This window comes from Rhinolophus sinicus, linkage group LG10, assembly GCF_036562045.2.
Source record: "Rhinolophus sinicus isolate RSC01 linkage group LG10, ASM3656204v1, whole genome shotgun sequence".
In the NCBI taxonomy this organism is placed as follows: domain Eukaryota; kingdom Metazoa; phylum Chordata; class Mammalia; order Chiroptera; family Rhinolophidae; genus Rhinolophus; species Rhinolophus sinicus.
The window spans coordinates 107695107-107714559 of NC_133759.1; the positions used below are offsets into that span (position 1 = coordinate 107695107).

At 44.7% G+C, this 19453-nt stretch overlaps 2 protein-coding genes and 1 long non-coding RNA gene across 4 annotated transcripts; 1 reads left to right on the forward strand and 2 right to left on the reverse strand.

Annotated features, from left to right (window-relative positions):
- Positions 1–331: 331 nt before the first annotated feature.
- Positions 332–2060, reverse strand: FAM220A (family with sequence similarity 220 member A). Its single transcript, XM_074313941.1, has one exon. The coding sequence runs from the start codon at positions 2058–2060 to the stop codon at positions 1278–1280; it is 783 nt and encodes a 260-aa protein (XP_074170042.1). The 3' UTR covers positions 332–1277.
- Positions 332–12208, reverse strand: SMIM10L3 (small integral membrane protein 10 like 3). Its single transcript, XM_019753671.2, has 2 exons — positions 11788–12208; positions 332–2140 (listed from the first exon to the last, which is right to left on the reverse strand). Exons 1-2 carry the CDS (start codon positions 11971–11973, stop codon positions 2120–2122), a joined length of 207 nt encoding a protein of 68 aa, XP_019609230.2. The 5' UTR covers positions 11974–12208; the 3' UTR covers positions 332–2119.
- Positions 12194–15738, forward strand: LOC109459308 (uncharacterized). 2 transcript variants are annotated; one of them, XR_002139380.2, is made up of 3 exons: positions 12194–12327; positions 14110–14221; positions 14570–15738. It is a non-coding gene; the product is annotated as an uncharacterized LOC109459308 (long non-coding RNA). The 2 variants fall into 2 exon arrangements; XR_012489898.1 differs by lacking the exon at positions 12194–12327 and adding an exon at positions 13162–13922.
- The last annotated feature ends 3715 nt before the right edge of the window (positions 15739–19453 follow it).

A 19453-nucleotide genomic window follows, 5' to 3' on the forward strand; every position in this document is an offset into this window, starting at 1 on the left:
CTTTACATTTTGTTTTTCAAGCTTCTGCTTCCAGTCTCATAAGTCAGCAACCTACTTTACTGGAGCTAAATGACCTTTAAGCATTAGGAAGGCTGCACTAACAAAAAGTCAAGGTAAGGGCAGCCGGTTGACTCAGTTGGTTAGAGCACAGTGCTTATAACACCAAGGTTGCCAGTTCGATTCTCACATGGGCCAGTGAGCTGCACTCTCCACAACTAGACTGAAAACAACGACTTGACTTGGAGATGATGGGTCCTGGAAAACACACTGTTCCCCAATAAATAAATAAATAAATTTAAAAAAAAGTCAAGGTGAACCAACACTACACACATAAAATAAGACATTTATTATGGCAAAGAACAAATTTTATTTTTCATTTTCCCAAAACACTAAAATAGCACACAGCATAGTAATTTAGCACACAATATAAACTGATATAGGCAATCCATAATCCCGAAAACGGTTAAGTCTTACTTTGGGATTCCTTAAAAACTTACTCTCTTAAGTGACCTTTATCCAAAGTTATCAACAAACAACAAAAGGAGTTATCTCAGAAAAATCTTAGTGTAAAAGATACCTCAACTCCCAGAAACTGGACACCTTCTATAAGGGAAAAACTTGATTTGCCTCTGTGAGCTACACAATACACTCTCACCCGCACTGCTGTTTCAGGTAACACCGCTAAGGTCCCTAGTTTAAGAAACGTTTATTCTATGAATGGGTTTAATATTGCAACTCGCACCATAGGGCCTCCATTAAAATTGCGTTCCAAGTGGAAGGAAAGGGATGTGAGAAAAGGAATACAATTTTGATGCAAACCAAAATCATTGTACAAAATGCAGAAATGGGAACAGCTCAGCATCAACTCAGCAAGGCTTAGGGTGATTACAGAAGGCTTTTACAAACACCGACTCCTGTTAGATGATCAGAAAACCTGCAGGCAGGACCTGGGACAGCAGCCCGTCAGCATGGGTGCGGAAGGTGCATTGAAGACTTTCGTTCTAATCTGATATTTACACAGGATATATTAATGTTCTCTTGAAGTGGTTTCCCAATCCTGAATGTCTTTCCAGCACAACTTAATGCCCTCAAATTTCCTCCTGCACCAACCAGCCTCCCATGAGTTTAAATTCCACTCACTTTAAGTTTGTCTGGTCATGAAAACCAAAGCAGGAACTTCACACACAGCTGCACTTTTGCATCCAGACTTAATGGAAAGAAATCATTCTAAAACAATTGAAAATTAATCTCACTACCTTTATTGTTCGGCTTGTACCTTAACTATGGCATAAACGCTTTGCTACTTCCAAAGCTTGTAGAGCCAGTGACCGCAGTGTTATCCGCAGATGGTTTGAGGTACTTTTTACACCTGCTAGCATTTTCTTGTATTCTACTGTTTGCTCTGAAACCACGGGCTCTGAATGGCCAGGGGAAACACATTCTGTCTCGTTGCTCGGGGAGACTTCAGGACGCAGGTGCGGCAGTGTACCCAGGACCGAATGCAGGCAAGCCGGTTCCAACTCAGAGCCTGGCCCCTCAACAAAAGCACGCGGTGGTTCATCCTCAGGGATTCCCATTCCTGACTGTTTTCGACGGCACCGAGGTCCTGATCCCCGAGGCTCTCCTTTGCAGCACTGTCCTCTGTGGCTGTCAGCGACCCCGGGCTCTCCTCCCAGCCAGGCCCCTCCCTGGGCTCCCTGGACACCACAGGAAACCCCAGCGAAACCTTCTCTTGCAGGAGCAAAGAACAGGTCCACAGTCTGGCTCTGAGCCGCTGTGGAGGCGGGATTTCTTCTTAATGATTCTTTCAAATATGGAAACACTTCATCGCCATCATGAAGCAACAGGCTGACCTCCCTCAGATCATTTTTCATTTCCAGTGATAACGGCTGACTTTGTGCATTTTCATCAACTGCAGGCTTCTTTATCCGGCAAGGTGAACCTGACAGGCCAGGGCTCTCCTGCGTTCTTGTAAGTCTACATAGCAGTTTGTCCAAATCGTCGCCCTCTCCCTTCCCTCTTGCGAGGCAGGTGCAGGGCGTCCCTCTTCCGTCCCTCATGCCGTGTTCTCTGATGCGGTGAGCCTCAGGACACGCCTTTGTCAGGTGGCGGAAGGTCTTCAATGGATCTCAATATGAACCTAGAAAAGATAATGGAATTAAAGTGCTATAACGAAGGAGAGCCTAAGGGAGGCTACACACACCAGCGCGTGAAGATCTTTCAGTCTCTCGTATGAAGGGGCCCTACATTTTGACAAAAAAAACAGGATGACAACCTACCAATTACAGACCACAACAAAAAGAACAGTACTTTATGAATGCAGAGGCCTAAAAATACTTAAAAATAAGAAACATACATTCTTAGGCTGTGTATTTTTCACAGCAATATAGTTGTCTGCATAGGTTCAATAAAAACCTGTCCTCTCTTTAACCAAGATATGATTGGATGACTCGATTATGCAACTCAGGCCTTACTTGAAGCGTGCTATTTGAGAATGACTCAAGTGTGACAAGCCACTTGTTAGGAATCGAAGTTGACTTGACTTACAGATCCAGTGTCTACGAGAACCTCCCAGGAAAGCCAGCCGGGAGGGTCCTGGCGTACAAGACCCCAGCCCCAAGGTTAAGGAGGGTCACACGCTGGCAGTTCAGGAGCCTCAGTAAATTCTGGGGCCTTGATAAGAGAAGGTTTCCCCTGAACTTGTAGGCCCTGCAAGTAAAAATATGGTGGAGAAAACTTCTCGAGTTTACTTCCCCCACTCTCAGACTAGCAAATACTAGAGGCTTTTATAATCCAAATCTGAAATTTCGCATGAAAACTTCTGGACAGCAGCTGATCTGTGACCTCAGCAGCTGTCCGAGAGCAAACTCGAGATGGCCCATTCATTAAGTCTTGCTGCCCTCACTAAACCTAGAGAGACCAGCCGTTTTCTGTAACCAACAGTAACCTCTCTTTGACATTCTGATGCCCCAGAGGGGGAAGATGTCAGACAAGATTTGTGGAAGCTTTGAAACGGAGCCAACACAAGACTGCTGGGTGTGCTGTCTCGTGCGTCCTCTGCTTCACCTACCTTTACAGGCCCTGCGCCTTGTCTTACGGCTGCTTTACAACCCCCTCAGTTGGAGGAAACTTAACAAGGGAGGCAAATGATTTCTTTCCCAAAGAAGTGAAGCTCAATTTGTCTGGAGGGATGCAATTGATATTGTCCTGTGGATACTGACCAGCTTTACATCTATTTGTAAATTCAGTTTAGCATCCTGAATACATGTGTATTTTGCCTAAATTCTCCTTCAAAATGATTAGAACATCTTAAGAGTTCCCTCATTAATTGACAAGAAAATTTTTGACACATGTTCCTTTAAAAAATAACCATAACCCCAGAACACTAATAGAAAGTAAAGAGATACATAAATCACATTCAGTAATTTTCCTAAGAGGCAGCCTAAGGAGCAGCCACTTAACCAAAACACAGTACCTACGGGGAGGAGGGAGGAAGAGCGTGAGGCGGAAGCCGAGCGGGCGGAGAGAGCTGCAGGTATATCATCTCCTACAGTAAGACAAAGACAAAGCCCACAAGTGAACAGTCAAGAAGCAACAATACAATCACATAATTCAGAGACACAGAAGTCACCACTGAGAGAAGCAGCGGTAGCAGAAAGCGCTGGCTGTGGGATAGAGAAATGGAGGCAGGAAGCTGCTTAATCTTGTGGCAATAGGTGCAATTGCGTAAGCATGTAAAATTTTTAGAAATGTAAAGAGAGTACAATAGCAAGAAAACAAAGGAAGTAAGTCTTATTGTGGGCTGGAGCTAAGGATGGGAGCCAACCAGGGGACAATAAGGCGGCACGGTCACTGCTGCCAGGAGCTTGGACTTCATTCGGCAGGTGACGGAGAGACACCGAGAGACACCGAGGAAATTCCCAGCCAGGAAATGTTGCTAGGTTTGCATTTTAGACTAATTCCTCGGGCTGCAGTGCGGTGGCCAGACTGGAAGGGACTCACATTAGGCCAATTAGGAGGCTAAGCCAACAGTGCAGGAAAGAGGATGTAAGGAAAAGAGGAGAGAATTTTTTTAAGGAGGGTGACTGACTAGATGTAGAAGAGGGTGAGATGGCCCATGGGTTTCTTCTGACTTTCAATTCTGGGTAATGAAGGCGTCTGAAAACGGGGAGGAGTTCTCAGGACACACAGAGCGCAAGGGGGGTCAGAGCTGGAGGCCTCCATGCAGAAGCCGCCAGCTTTGGGAGGTAGATGCAACGACGGCCCTGGTATAACAAGCAGAGAGAAGACAGACCCGGTCAGGTGCGGAAGGCCAGGATCTCTGAGACCTAACGACCAGACGGACACACGGCCACCAGAGCCACCAGGGAGGGAGACTCAGTGTCGTAGACGCCGACTGCTTCAGAAAGGGGGTGAGATGTGTTTCTTGCACAAACAACTTAGTTACAGGTAAGCGCTGAGAAACTACTCACAATCCTCTGTCCAGCAGTCATTACATGGGGTCCCCTCACCTCCAGGGGCACGGGAGAGAGTATAAGGACATCTCAGCCTAGTTCATCTTTATCTCACCCCCATTAACGTTTTCCGATTTATAATATACACCGTATTCTGGTAGAGCTAAATACAGACTTTATAAAGAAGTATATAACTGAGAAGCATGCTCAAAACTTTTTATTGATAGAAGTGTGACCAATACTCTATACAACCACTGATAAAAATATATTTGAACAGTTTAAACCAATATACAAACATAAGGTGTAATTTTTAAATTCAGATGTAAATGACATACATTGTGTTAGTTTCAGACGTACCCGATTCAGCATCTGTACGTGTTACACAATGATCGCAAGTCAATAGCCATCATCACGCAGCCACAATTATTTTTTTCTTGTGATGAGAACTTTTAAGAGGTGCCATTCTGCTGAGCATGAATTCCAGCTACAACCCAAACAATACTTTCAAAGTTCACCAAGTCAAACATAATTAACTTCTCTTGACGCTTCTCTCAAATTAACTCTCCAAACCATATTATTTCAAGCCTTACATTTATTTTACTGATTTGAAATGTACTAAGGATGAAGATTTGCCTGAAATGGAAGTATTCCCAAATACGTTTTTAATACATACTAAAATAGGTTTAAAAAAAAAAAAAGAATCTTAAGAAAAACAGGTCATTTAATATGGGCCAACTCTACAGAAAATTAGTTTCTAACCACTTTTGTTATGTCCTTGTACAAGGACTTGGTACTGTTCAGAATGATGAAGTATTCCCAGAATTGTGTTAAAATATTTTAAATGGGCACCATTAAAGTAATCATGTATTTAATGATGGAATAAATTGTTTGCTGAAGATCTTCTAGTTCTTTAGTAAATTTTGTTGTACACTATGTATTTAATTCTCTTAACAAAAATACTTCAGCAGGTCCGTGAAAACATTCTGGCTCTGAGCCCTCAACTAGCCAGCTCTTCTGATTAATTAAACTGTTACACACAATACTGATATTTTTGAGAGCCAGAAATAAATTTCATGTAATTTGTAAACATGTAATCATTTGTGAAATATTTTGTGTAGTTTCTTCTCACTACACTACATGTATCGGCACACGCCATGGTACCAAATGAAGTATATACACAATTATATAGTGAACTCTTCTCGGCCCCGGCTACGTCATCATCTCCCACCCGGGTTAAGTCTACAAAACAATAAGCAGCATAACGTATGGCATACAAACTTGTCCACTAAAACTGAGACCACTAGAACAATGGAAGGAGTCTATTTTGAAGTTCAAGAGAGTATGATTCAGGAAAAATAAAGTGCAGTACTGGGAGTAGATTCCTGAAGTAGGTTCCTCATTCCCCCGCCAAAAAAAAAAAAGATGGCGAAGGTTGAAAACGGGAGCCTAGAAGCCGGGTGTGCTAGAGAACAAGGCCGCCTGCGTGTGCCCAGGATCCAGGTGCAGACAGGAGAGTCACCTTCCACACAAATCCCTGCCTGCTAGAGGCAGCTGACCCGCTGTGTGACAATAGGCCTGACCCACTTAGGCAGCTGCTGCCCTCTTGGACTGCTGTCACCTTACCTTCCCTAACCTGAGCTATTAATGGCCTCAGGGAGCTGATGGTCTGGATACCACCGCTGTGTAAACTAAAAATATCCCGGCCTTGATGCTTCAGAAAGCCAGCTGGCAAGGCTACCCCCAAGGGGACTGGGAGGAGACACAGCTACGCAAGGTCGCAATGACAACGGGCGTGGAGCTGGGTCCTGCCGTGTCATGGCTCACAGACATACTCCAAGAGCGTCCTGGCGTCCCCACTTTGAGATGTGGCCATCAGGACACCTTCACACTGCTGTGCTCGTGATCGGACCGAGGAGGGGCCGAAACCAAGTGCTACTCAGCTTAGAGGACAAGAAATCGGAAGGACTCAGTCCTCTCTGCAGCTGAATCATAACCAGCAGTCCTAGTTCCTGTTACTAGGCACCTGTTACTAAGTCACCTGTTACTAGCAGGAAACAGACCAACGGTCCTAGATCCTGTTACTAGTCACCTGTTACGAAGTTCCTCTTACTAATCACCTGTTACCTAGTTCCTGTTACTAAGCTCTTCCAAATCATACCTGCCCTTACGTAACGAGCTGTGCAGCTCCCATGGGCCACCACCCTGAGGCCTCCTTCCGTCACCTGGATGCAAAGGTGCGCTGGCTCACACTCCGAGGGCCAGGCTGTGTCCTGGCCCAGGTGGGGACCTCAGGAACCCTCTTTTCTCAGGATGCTGTAAGAACCCAAGTGTGAAAGCACCTAACAGCTTTTCTGACCAGCGTCCCGTGGACATACAAGCAACAGCAACTTTTATCACTATCCTCATCAAGAGTGCTTTAGGGAACGAATGACAAAACGCTGCTGAGGGCTTCTGTAAAGCAGAGGATGCACAGGTGACCACTGGATAGCAACGTGAAAGTGGCCTAAACACAGACCAGCACATTTTGGGGTGGGGGGGACAGAGGCTGAGGCCCAGGCTATAGCGGCTGAGGAGTGGGGAGCAGCCAGAGGCACCCCCACATTGCAGGAGGAAGCACAGTGCAACCTCAGTGGAGGGCAAGCTGGCAGTAACATCTAAAAATGCGAATAACCTTCCAGTCAGGAGTCTACTGCTGTGATTTCCTGGCAGCAAGGGTTCACTGGGCCCCCTACCAAAGCCAAGAACAGGGGCAGGTGCCGGTTTCAGGACTGTATAGACAAACCGGGCTCTTTCTCCTTAAAGTTTGCTTTCCAGTGAACACACATACAAAGATTTTGCAATGAAACCTTGACCATGCTGGTGCCTTCATCTTGGACTTCTTAGTCTCCAGAACTGTGAGAAATAAATGTTTGTTTATGAGTCACCCAGCCGTGGAAGTGAAGAAACACAACCCTCTGCACAGATCGCTTGAGAAGCAATACCCACTCCCTCCTGAGTCGGGACTGGTCCCTGGTGCAGGAATGCTCCCCCACGCCCACGTATGGAAAAGCACATTTATGACAAAACTTTTCAATGGGATAATACCACATAGATGGTTTACAAACTTACTTGTCTTTATATGTGGTGAGACATCTCTTGGGACATTAGTACACATAGATAGAACTCACACACTTTACTGTCTGCTTGAACCACTATATGATTATTTGTAAGACTTAAAAAACTTGAGCCAAGGATACAGGGGTTCACTGTACTTATTCTTTCAAATTTTATATAGGTTGAAAATTTTTCAAAAGTTTATGAACCATGATTAAAGCATTCACGTGAAAGACAGAAAAGATGCCGTAATATTTCTGTTTCCTATATTTGGTATTTACAACTCAAAGTATACAGTTGTTGATTATCTCAGAAGCCAGAACAAACCAGGTTTACCTGAACTCATGCTTAAGCTTTTACAAAGCTTACAAGCTTTTATAACATTTTCTTGATAGTCTATAATTTCCCCCAATCTCTTCTGGGAACTTGCTGTAATCCAAGCAACAGAACAAAACTCACTGGAAGCTGCACTTGATCTTGGGATCTTTGCTACTGTTTGAAGTTCTTCAGCCCTTAGTGAGATAATTTCATCAGAGTCAAAGCCAAAGTCCTTTCGGTGCCTACAAGACACCATGTGAGCTGCCCCGAGACCTCTCTGACCATCCTGCCACCTTCTCCTCACTCTCCAACCCCCTTCCTGTTGTCCCGGACACACAAGGATAGCCTAGCACCAGCTGTAGGGCCTTCTCTGTGCAAAGTGAAATACTCTTCTAATGCAGACCTCTCTGAAGCTAAAGCCCCCGCCTCCTACAAGGTTTTGCTCAAATGCCATCTGATCAATCAGCCCCACTCTGACTGCTCTATTTAGCAGGCAACCAGCTTCCCCTTCCCTACCCGCTTTCCTGGACTCTTTTTACCTGATTGGAATGAATGAGCAGATTTTCAAGTGATAGGTGAACCCTGGAACATACAGAGCTGGGTTTAGAAAGTCATTCAGAAAAAGATGATAAAAGAGTGACTGGAAACAGAACAAGGAGAGGGGCTGCACAGAGGGAGGGGCACAGAGGGAAGGCAGGTCCAGGCCTGGCCAGCACAGGGCCACGTGGCAGACTGTGACAGCGAGGAAGACAATAAAGACACTGCTCTGCAATACTGTCATCAATCCTCACGACATCTTCTCTTCTCCAACTGTTCTTTCTCAGGCCTTCTCTTTTATAATAATAGTTACAAGAATCTGGGTGACCTGGGGCTAAAGTACTGGATTCTTCCCACAGGCCACATAATTGAGAAGCTGTAGGCATGACTTGTTGAATTATAGTAGGTTCTAAGTACAATTTTTCCCCTTGCTTTTACTACATTTAGAATCTGGTATGGATTCTCATTTTTTTACTGCCAAACTCTGTATAAATAAGGAGGACGCTAACGACCCAAGAGTATTTGCAAACAGTATTTTAAAATCATAACACTTTCCAAAGTCCTTTTGCATCTATTTTCTCATTTAATCATCTTTCATATAAAAGAGAGATCAACGTCCTTAGAATGTCTTGCTGCCCGATACACGATTTGGGGGTTCTACGTAAACATGTGGGAAATGGAGTCCTTGGTCCCTATTACTCGTGAAACAGAGTCCAGCACCCCTGCAATGGAAAGGATGGGCCGTGTTCTCGGTAAAAAGAAGGCAGTGAGCGGGCCCATCCCCTTTACTCAGATTCCATTTCCTGTTGCACTTGTCCTTTACCAGAGACCAAAATAATTAAAGCCTCACATCAGGTAAGTTAGTGATTTTCCACAAATGAACAGAAACTCTAAACCTGCAGGGGAGTTGAAAGTAGCAGATATTACAGCAAAGAGACACCCCACTCCCACCCTGTCCCCTTCAGCTTATGAAATGGCAGCTGCCGTGCTTGATCAAGCCCAAGGTCAAGCCTAAAATCCTCATTCAGTTCTTAGACAGCCCAGCCCCAACGTACCTACCCGGTGATCACCTGTCTGTGTTCCCCATTCCCACTCACACCTAAACTGACTACAAAAGCCCACGTTTCCCCCTGAGCATTCAGCTCCTGCCAGTCTCTAAAAGCTGTGCCATACCTGGACTATGACTTGGCATCAAGTCCACCAAGCACCCATTCTGGGCTTTTGGGATTGATACACCTAGCTCTCCTGACTGCCCACACCACCTATTCCAGAGCCAATTTCCCTCCTTCAAAATGCACCTACCCTCAGTCATTACAGTGCAGATTGTTATGAAATTAGTATTTGAATAACCTTACCAGAGATAATCTCACTGCCCTACAAACTGAGAGATCTGGAACCCTTTATCCCTTCATGCATGTGAAACAAACAAGCCTTCGGCACTCTTGCAATGAAGAGAGCAGGTTAAACATCACACCGATATGGGTGAGCACAGAAGTCCTTTGTGAAATAAGAGCTGTGGTGGGAGAATGGACCAGCATTCGAAGAGCCAGGGAAGAGCTGTGTGTGCAGGGCCCAGAGGCGGGAAGGGGCTTGGTGCTGCAGAATAGACAGGAAACTGAAAAAGAACAGGAAGCAGGGAGCAAGCTGGGTGAGAGGTTATGAAAGTGGAGTCAGATCCGCAGGGTAAAAACGTGTGAACTGCATTCTGCGTGCAATCAGAACTTTGGGTTTTGTTTCTCTAACCGCCCTGTGGAGAACAGGTGCAGGCTACTGCAATAGCCCAGGAAAGTGATTCCCACAGCCTGGCCTAGGGCACTGGTCATAAACATAAGTGGACATATAAGAAAGGTGATTTTTTTTTTAATGGTACAAAACTGATTTTTAACACGATGTACTGAGTTTTCTCTTATAGTCATTCTTGTGATTTTATAAATGACTGCAAATTATTAATGTAATTCTAGAACAAGAATTTCCAAAGTGGGAGCTTGGGGGTCAAAATATAGCCTGCGGACACATTTGTTTTTTTTGGGTCCATGAAGTTTTTTTTTTTTTTAATTTACGTTATTTGATATCTGAAAATCAAGATTTCCAATTTCTCTTGAAAATCATTAGATCTGGCAAACAACAAAAGCAATCAGCTAGAGCATAAGTTTTCTGGTAGCTCTTTCCCCACACTCAGCATCCTTCACTCATTTATACCACCTGCTAGAAAGATATTTGAGTTTTCTACTCTACTAGTCTGGTACCACTTAAGGATGCCACAAGCTCTTGCTCACATAAAAGTATCTCAATTTGGACCTTGAAATAGAGGCAGGGTCATCTCATTTCACCTTCACACAATTTTGATCAATAGTTGCTTTTAAGTTTTATGAGGCCTGCCATCACCAGTGACAGGTACCCAAAACCTGAAAGTCCAAGCACGGGGACAATTCCATTCTGAGACAAATGAAGCAGAAAGGAAAAAAAGGACAACACCTGCCGAGTCTCAACATGGCCTGTTCCTACTGCTCAGATTCCCTCATTTTGCTCAGAATGTAAACTCCAAGGCAGAGGGCCTGTCCCTCTCCCATCACAGAGCCTGTGCCCAACACCCAGCAGGTACTCCAAGACAGGTAAATGACATCCAAGAGGAGCTTGGCACTTGGTCATCTATGACACACTTGGAAAGGAATAATTCTCAACCTGACAATTCTCCATTCCACTAGAAAAAGGCATCTCTAATTCAAGGGATGCAGATATGTCGGTCATTTATAACAAAGGTGAGCTGCAGGGTGGTGTGTGTGTGTCTACTGTTTCACATCTGAATTGTTTCAGGCCGCTGAGCCTTTTGAGGCTCTACTTCTTCCACTTCATTTTCCCTCACCTTCGCCCCCACCCCACTTCTACCCCGGCCAGGATCTATCAAAGCAATTAACATTAATTAATCCATGTTAAGTTTCAAGGATAATATTTCCCCCCGAACCTTCGTAAAGTTCGGGAACTAGAAAGTCAACCATAATGCCACCCCCCACTCCAAGCCCAATTTGTCATTTTTCTGGGCAACAGTTCCTGTTCAAGCTCAGGGCCTTTCCAGCCAGTGCCAGCTTCCACCCGCCTCTCCGCGGACCCCCGCCCCGGCAGCAGGCCCTCCGCCACCGCAGGCCGCCCCACTCCGCCCCTCCGCCCCGGCCTTGTTCGCAGAATGGGGATAATAACCTCAGCGGGTTTTTCTCCCGTGGGGTTGCAGGAGAGATGCACTGTGCTTGGCAAACACTCAACATCCAGCTTGGCAGCTCATGACAGCATCTTCTTCGTCCTGGGCGCGGTGGGCAGGACCGCGCTGGGTGGACCTGCGCTCGGGGAGGGTCGGGGGAGAGGGACCGAGCGGCGGGCGCGGCTCACCCACCTGCAGGCGGACGTTGAGCATCATGGAAGCCACGATGTAGAGGTAGGGGAAGTTGATACGCAGCCGCCAGGCCAGGTCGAAGAAGATGAGCAGCGTGCGGGTCAGCCCCTTGCAGAAGACCCCATAGGAGCGGGCGGCGGCCGAGCGCGAGAGCCGGACAGCCAGGCCCGACAGAGCCGCCGCCATATAGACCCGCGCCTGCAGCCAGCCCGCCGCGCACCGACCGGCCGCGGACCCTAGCCGCCCGGCGCTCCGAGGCCCGCCCGGCCGCCCTTTAACAGGCGCCGCGTCGCCCCTGGGCCTCCGCCCCGGCTGTTGGCCCGCGCTCCGCGCGTAGAGGGAGGCGGCGGCGAGGCCAGCGGGCGGGCGGGCGGGCGCGGGGAGGGGAGTCCGCGCGTCACCCTAAGGGAAGCGCCTCGGAGCACCGCCTGCTCCCAGCCCAGGCACCAGGCCTGACGTCACAATGCCCTCGCCGCGCCTGCGCGCCCTTGCCCCGCCCCAAAGTCCGGCCCGGGCCCGCCTCCAGTCACCTTCCCGCAGGTGAGATGCGCATGCGTGAGAGGCGGCTTGGGGAGGGTGGCTGATACGCTGTCTACGGCCGCCCCCTAATGGTAAGCAAGAAAAAAACAAGGGAGATGAATGAATAGGCATTGGAGAGTCGCACAACACTGTGAATGCACTTAATACCGTTGACCTGTACACTTAAAAATTTTATGTTACGTATGTCTTATTGCAATTGTAAAAAGCAAACGAAGGGAGGCTTCTTGGGGCCAACGGACAGAACACTCTCCCCGTGTAGATTTCTTGTGGTCCCCAGACATGTCAAGTTTAATATTTTAATAATTATGATATTAATTAAAGCCCTTGATGCGAAAAGTAAAAATATTGAAACTTCCAAAACGTCTGCTGTTCTGGGTTTTTTCGGGAGGTTCCACAGTAAGTTTTTACATTCCTACTTAAGCATGTAGGTTTCTATTACAGGTTTACATAGGGAGAAGGTAGAGACCTTCCTTTTAGTTCCAGACAAAGTATTTCACGTCATTACTTCTGCTCTCCAAGGAGAAAGTCTGGGAATTTGGTATAGGTGGGACAAAAGAATTTCATCGATGAAATGAAAAGCAAGTCTTAAGTCCTTTAAGAAAGCAAAGAGTAGAAAGCAACAGTGTGAAAATGGATTTAAGCGTAAAACCTTTTGCCCCAGAATGGATTTGCAATACTAATCATTTTAAAAAGTCATTTAAAAATTTTCTAGCCCTAAATGAATTCACATTCAAAATCATTTTTAAAAATTTTCATTTTATTGATGTATAATCCAAAGAAGATTATAAATCACAGAGGACATTTCTAGTATTGTCATTATGGCTATTATTTAGCATTATCATTTTTCTTTAAATGCCTTCTGTATAAAAAGAATTGTACTCTTTGATGCTCAGTCATCCGATATTGCCATTGTATTTCAAGCCAAGACCATTTAAAATAGATATTTCAGGGTGTTTGGCTTTTGGCTAGTTTCATTATTATTGAAACAGTATTTTTCAAAGTATTTGCACAAACCTTTAGTTTCTCTTACTTTTGCAGCATTATATTTTGACACATTTATCGACATTGAAAAGCTCACTTCCCTTCTTTTGTAAGCTATTTTTTCCTTGCAGTGCACAGTGGATGCTATCTTTAAAGACCGCACAACACATGCTGCTGAATTATCATGGTTGTTCAAGCTATCCTTCCCCAAAGTAAAATGAACACTTCTTTATATATAATTTAGGAACATAATGTAAACATTTTAAAGGATAGTCTCCAATGGAAAATTTGCCAAAAGACACAAAATCAATCTGACAATGTGTAAACAGGTTTGGAGATTAGCTAAATTTATTCTTAGGCTTGTTAAGATTTCAACTGGTGGAGAATTGGCAGCCCTGTTTATTAGAATTATGCAAAAAGACCAGATGGGCTGTGGCAATGTGAGATTTATATATATCTGCTCTCTGGTTACTCATTTCTTTGTCTCTAAATGCCACTAAGGTAACGAGGCATTTTTAACAAGGCTCAGACCTTTCAGGAATGAGGTTTTGAGCAAAGAAACTAACTTTGATGCTAGCCAAAAGCAAGGGGATGTTAGAAAGGGTAGTGAAAAGGTGAAGTGATAAATGTCAGGCTTGTGACTGAGGAAGTGGGGGCTGTCGAGAGTGTCTACCTGCATTTTCTTGCTTGCTGTGTCATATTATTGTTATTTTTAAATATTTACATCTCCACCCTCTTCCTTTTCCTCATTATTGTATATAAAATGAATTGATGTTTGTTGCACTTCTCTTTGGTCCATAGGTTGCAAACCATTGAGATGGGACTGAAGGAAGTGGTCCTGGACTGGGAGGTATGGTAGCACCTGGACCTGATTCTGTGTTTCTCTCCTGACAACAGGGTGTATGTGTCCCTGGTGAGTGTGAGATTATGATGGTTACATTATGATGGGTGGGAGGGAACATTTAAAAATTAAATGTGTAGAAATGTGTGCATGTGAGTACCAGGTAATAGTGGGTGTGGCAGGACCTGATCACTGTCCTCTAGGATCCACTCTTCTCTTCCTTAGGGGGTAACAGAATTTTTAGCAATGCCTACATTTCCCAGCCTGCACTGCAGCTTGGTGTGGTCATGTGACTAAGTTCTGGCCAATGGGGTGCAAGAAGTGTGGTGGCTTCTTGAAGAGACATCATCAAGAATCATCCTGAAGAGACTACTGGGCACTCACTCCTCTCTCTTTCTCCATCCTGTGCTCAGAATTTAGATGTGCTGCTGGAGCTCCATCTTGGTACATGAGGAAGGAGCTGGGCCCTGAGACTTCATGAATAAGAGGAACATACCAGCATGATTTACCTCTGGATTTTGACATGAGAGAAATAAACTCAGATCTTTAAGCCGTTGTCACTTTAGGTCTCTGTCATTCGCACTGAACCTACCATGTTTCCCCGAAAATAAGACCGGGTCTTATATTAATTTTTGCTCCAAAAGACGCATTAGGGCTTATGTTCAGGGGATGTCATCCTGAACATAGGGCTTATTTCTGCTAGGGCTTATTTCTGGTTAGGTCTTATTTTCGGGGAAACACGGTAGTCCTAATGAATGCAGTGGACATCTTTTGGTTTTGCCTGCCCAGCCACAACTTCCCATTCTTTTGCGGGACTTCCTCTACCCCTTCCTTGTGGTTCTAGTGGGCTGTGAGTCACTGGGTCCTTCCCTTTTTCCCCAACAGAATGGGCAGGTAACCAAAGCATACCAACCAGAACACCCCTCCCTTGCCAGGAAGGGAAACCTGAGTAGAGTGGCACCCTCAGGCACTAGGTCTAAGTTATTGTGATGTCAATATCCCAAAAAGAAGATCCTTGGGGACCCCAGAGTAGCCCTGGATCCTGTCATTTCTGAGTCCTGGTTACTCCACTTTTCCTTTGATTCTGTGAACTCACTAGTGTTCTTCCCATTAATATTTCTTTCTCTTTTTTTCTTAATCTATAGTTGTTTTCTGTCCCCTGAAACTCAAGAACCACAACTGATGATATTCTCCCACCATCCCCTTGGAGCCACTCGTAATGCTGATAGGCTGGCTATAAATTCCAGGCAGGAGGAAACTTTTTTGGAGGTGATGGATATGTTTTCGGCATAGATTGTGGTGATAGTTTCAGGAGTGTATGCTTATCTCCAACCTCATCTTATAGACATTAAATACGCATAGCTTTTTGTATGTCAATCACACTTCAATAAACTTTAAAAAAAAAATGTTGAATAGGACAAGGTCCAAGGTTGGGGGAGGCACAGAGCTTCCATGCCCTCTCCTCATGGAATCCAGGCATGCCACCCTCCCAGGACATAATATGTTCTCCAACCAGAAAGTTCCTCCAGCCTCATTGTTTCAGGGTTTTCATTACACAGGCACGATTGATTAAATCACTGGTCACATGATTGAACTCAATCTCTAGTCCCTCTCCCCTCTCTGGAGGTTGGGGAGTGGAGCTGAAGGTTCCAACCCTCTAATGCTTGGTTGGTGCCCAGCCCCCATCCTGAAGCTATCTAAGTGCCAGCCATGAGTCACCTGGGCATAAACTCACTGCTACATGAGCATAAACTCAGGTATGGCTGAAAAGATCTTCTTATGAGTCACAAAAGACACTCCTATCATTCAGGAAATTCCAAGGGTATTAGGGACTCTGTGCCAGGAACAAGGAACAAAGACCAAAGATATTTTTTTATTATATCACACTTCCTCACTCAAGAATCTGGCAGTTGAGGCCGGCTATTGGCTGGGCCCTCAGCTGGGGCTGTCATTCCAAGCACCTGTACAGGGTCTTTTCACGTGGCTTAGACTTCCACACAGTTTAGTGACTAGGTTCCAAGAGCAAGCTTCCAGGAGATCCCAGGCAGACCCCTGGCGTCCCTTCTGTCCTAGACAGAGTTCTGCCCAGCTTCAAGGGAAGGGAGCATAGATCTCATTTTTCAATGGGAGGAGTGTCACTATCACTTTGCAGGAAGGGTTTGTAGAATAGGAGACCTTGTTGTGGCCACCTTGGAAAATACAGTTTGCCGCAACTATGGAAACCCAACCAATACCTGCCCCTTTGGATCCAGGCCAAATATCCTATCTTCCTGCAGATCTGCCCTCACTTCTATCTTCCAAATCAGAAATGGTTTCTTTTTGTGATAGCACTCATGGCTTTATTACACTGGAAACTCCTTGAGGGCAAGGATGGGCTCTTTCAAATTTTATAAGGAAATTATAAATAAATGAAACAGCTTAGTGTGGTGACTAAGACAGCAGGCCCTGCCATCAAACGACTTTGGTTCAAAGTGCCATTTGCCAGAGACGGGATCTTATGCAAGTTACTAAAGGTCAATATGCCTTGATGTCCTCATTTGTGATATGGGTATAATATTACTATCTTTCACCCATGGAGTTGTTTTGAGAACTAAAAATAATGCACAAAAAACATATATAGTGCCCGGTAAGTCGTATGTGTTCAGTGGTTAGTGGATTTTGTTCGTTATTAATTACTATTAATTATGATAATAACATCCCCTTCAATAACATACACTAATAAATGTGATGGTTAATTTTCTATGTCAACCTGACTGAGCCATGGGGCGCCCAGATATTTGGTTAAACATTATTCTAGATGTGTCTGTGAGGGTATTTCCTGATGAGACTAACATCTGAATTGGTGGGCTGAGGACAGCAGAGGGCCCTCTCCAGTGTGGGTTGTGCAGCATTCAATCCGCTGGAGACCTGAATAGAACAAAAGGGGGGGTAAGGGAGAATTTGCTCCCTCTGCCTGTTTTGGAGCTGGGACATTGGTCTTCTGCACTTGGGCTGGAACTGATACTATTAGCTCTTGTGCCGTCAGTTCTCAGGCCTTTGGACTTGGACTGGAACTATCAGTTCTTCCAGGTCTGCAGCTTTCAGAGGGCATATCATGGGACCGCCCAGCCTCTAGATTCACATGAGCCAATTCCTCACAATAAATCTGTCTCTGGGTAGATAGACGTAGATATAGGGACATATATCCTATTGGTTCTGTTACTAATCCAGTAAGCACTAGTTCACTTTTATTCATAGCATTTATCAGTATATCTGAAATTATATAAACAAATACAACACATAATGTTTATTTCAGGAGCAGCACCGCTTTCACTTTCACCAAAATCTAAGAGATGGTCCTCATAGGGGATGAATAGGCGAGATAGTCAACGACACCCGGTGATGGGAAGGAATGGAACAGAAGGAACTTACACAGACATCTGTGATGGTCCCTCCCAACAGGGCCTCTGTGCCTGAGTAGCATCAGCATCTATAAGACCTGCGCTGTCTTGTAGCCACTTTTGAAACTTACATCAATTTAAATTTAAAAACTGATACTCAAATTCAGTTATTGGAAAACTTTTAAGTATGTTTAGAACAACTTGGGTATGGGAACCTACCTTTTCAATAGCAAATTTTACAAAATCTAAAGGCACAGCAAATATTTCTGGTGAACACTTAGCGCGTGAATTCAAACATGATAGAAGTGTAAAACATTAGATTTCAAAGACTTAGTAGCAAAAAAAAGGGTGTAAAGGATCTCAATAATTTTTGTGTTGATTATATGTCCACGTGATCATATTTAGCTCTATTGACTTAAATAAAACATAAGATTAAGATTAACTGCATTACTGCAAATTCATCAAATTGTAATATTAAATATGCACAGCTTTTTGTATGTCAATCATACCTCCACAAAGTGGTTTTAAAAAAATTAGTTGCATTTGTTTCCTTTTGCTTCTTTTTTTTTAATGCTGCTACTAGGACATTCCTGTGTAGCTTGCATTATATTTCTACTAGACATTTCCTGGTGTGACACACCACATCTGGGAACCTTGGCTAACAAAGGAGCAAGCAGCAGCTGGCTTGGGGTTGGAAGAGTGTGACATCATCCTAACATCTCTCCTGCCTGAATTCTGGGCAGGACTCTAGCTGTCCAGACTTTAGGGCTAAAACTGGTGAATGTGAAGGATGGGCCCAGGCAAACAGCCTGCCCTTGGGTCAGAAAATCTTTTACTGCCCTGCTGGCCCAGGGAACCACTGGTGTTATCCTCATCTTACCTAGAAGTTACCCAGAGATGGTGGGCAGAGCATAAAAGACAGGGACAGAATACTATGTAAAGTTTCAATGGTGACCAAGAGAACTAAGATAGTGATACATACAATAAAGGGGGAATGGTGGTATCAGTGAGTTAAATCTTCATTTATCACAAAGCCAAGAGATAATGTTGACACCTGATCAAATGAAATAGTGGAATCCACTTATTATTCAGAGATACAGTGGAAATCACTACAAAAATCTGATATGGTTAAAAGTGGTTACCCCTAAACTGTACGTTTACGTGTAATGTTCTTTTCTTTAATTTGTTATATTTCAAAATTTCTGTAAAAAAAAAAAAAAAGTGGTTGCCCCTTAGGGGCAGATTTGGGGGCAGGGAGACCCAAGGGAAGGCTGGGCAGGGGCCCGTGGTCTTTAGTGTAAACTCTGCTGTACTAGTTGCTATTTTAACAATGTGAATGTGTCTTACAAAAAATTCCAATACAGTAATGTGTGGCTGGTACGGCTTGTTCCTCCTCACATTTATAGCCCTGGCTGGAATTGTGGACGCAGAGAATGGAGAGCACAAGGTTCGTGTTCATTGTGCAGGTGGGCAAAAGAGCTTGGTGTCTTAGCAAAGCCAGAGCCCACGGTGGAGAACCTGGGACACTCCCGGGCTCCTACCCCAGCATTCCTCCCACAATGCACACTTTCAGCATAAAATGTCAGCAAGGCTGACGTGATAGGATTACCTGTCCCCAGGTAGCCATTTCTTTGGGACACTGGGTGCTCATATTTGAAGGAATCTGGGTCATAGCCTGGGGCTTCGCTTCTTTCCATCCAGAAGGCAAAGTATGTTCACACACTTCAGATCTATTTGATTTCCTTTTTGAAATCTCTTAGAGTGAGTGTAATTGTTATTCCTATACTTTTGAGTAGGAATACAATTTTGCACATAGTATTGAATTTGAAAAGGCAAACAGTGAAAAGTCTCCCTCACACCTCTTTCCCCAGGTCAGCACCGTTACCAGCTGCTTGTGCCTCTTTCCAGAAATATCCTACCCATC

Coding starts and splice junctions, on each gene's coding strand:
- SMIM10L3 (XM_019753671.2), bottom strand. CDS start 11,973: ATGGCGGCGGCTCTGTCGGGCCTGGCTGTCCGGCTCTCGCGCTCGGCC. Junction 2,141..11,787: donor TGCTCAACGTCCGCCTGCAG/GTGGGTGAGCCG, acceptor TATCTTTTCTAG/GTTCATATTGAGATCCATTG.
- FAM220A (XM_074313941.1), bottom strand. CDS start 2,060: ATGAGGGACGGAAGAGGGACGCCCTGCACCTGCCTCGCAAGAGGGAAG.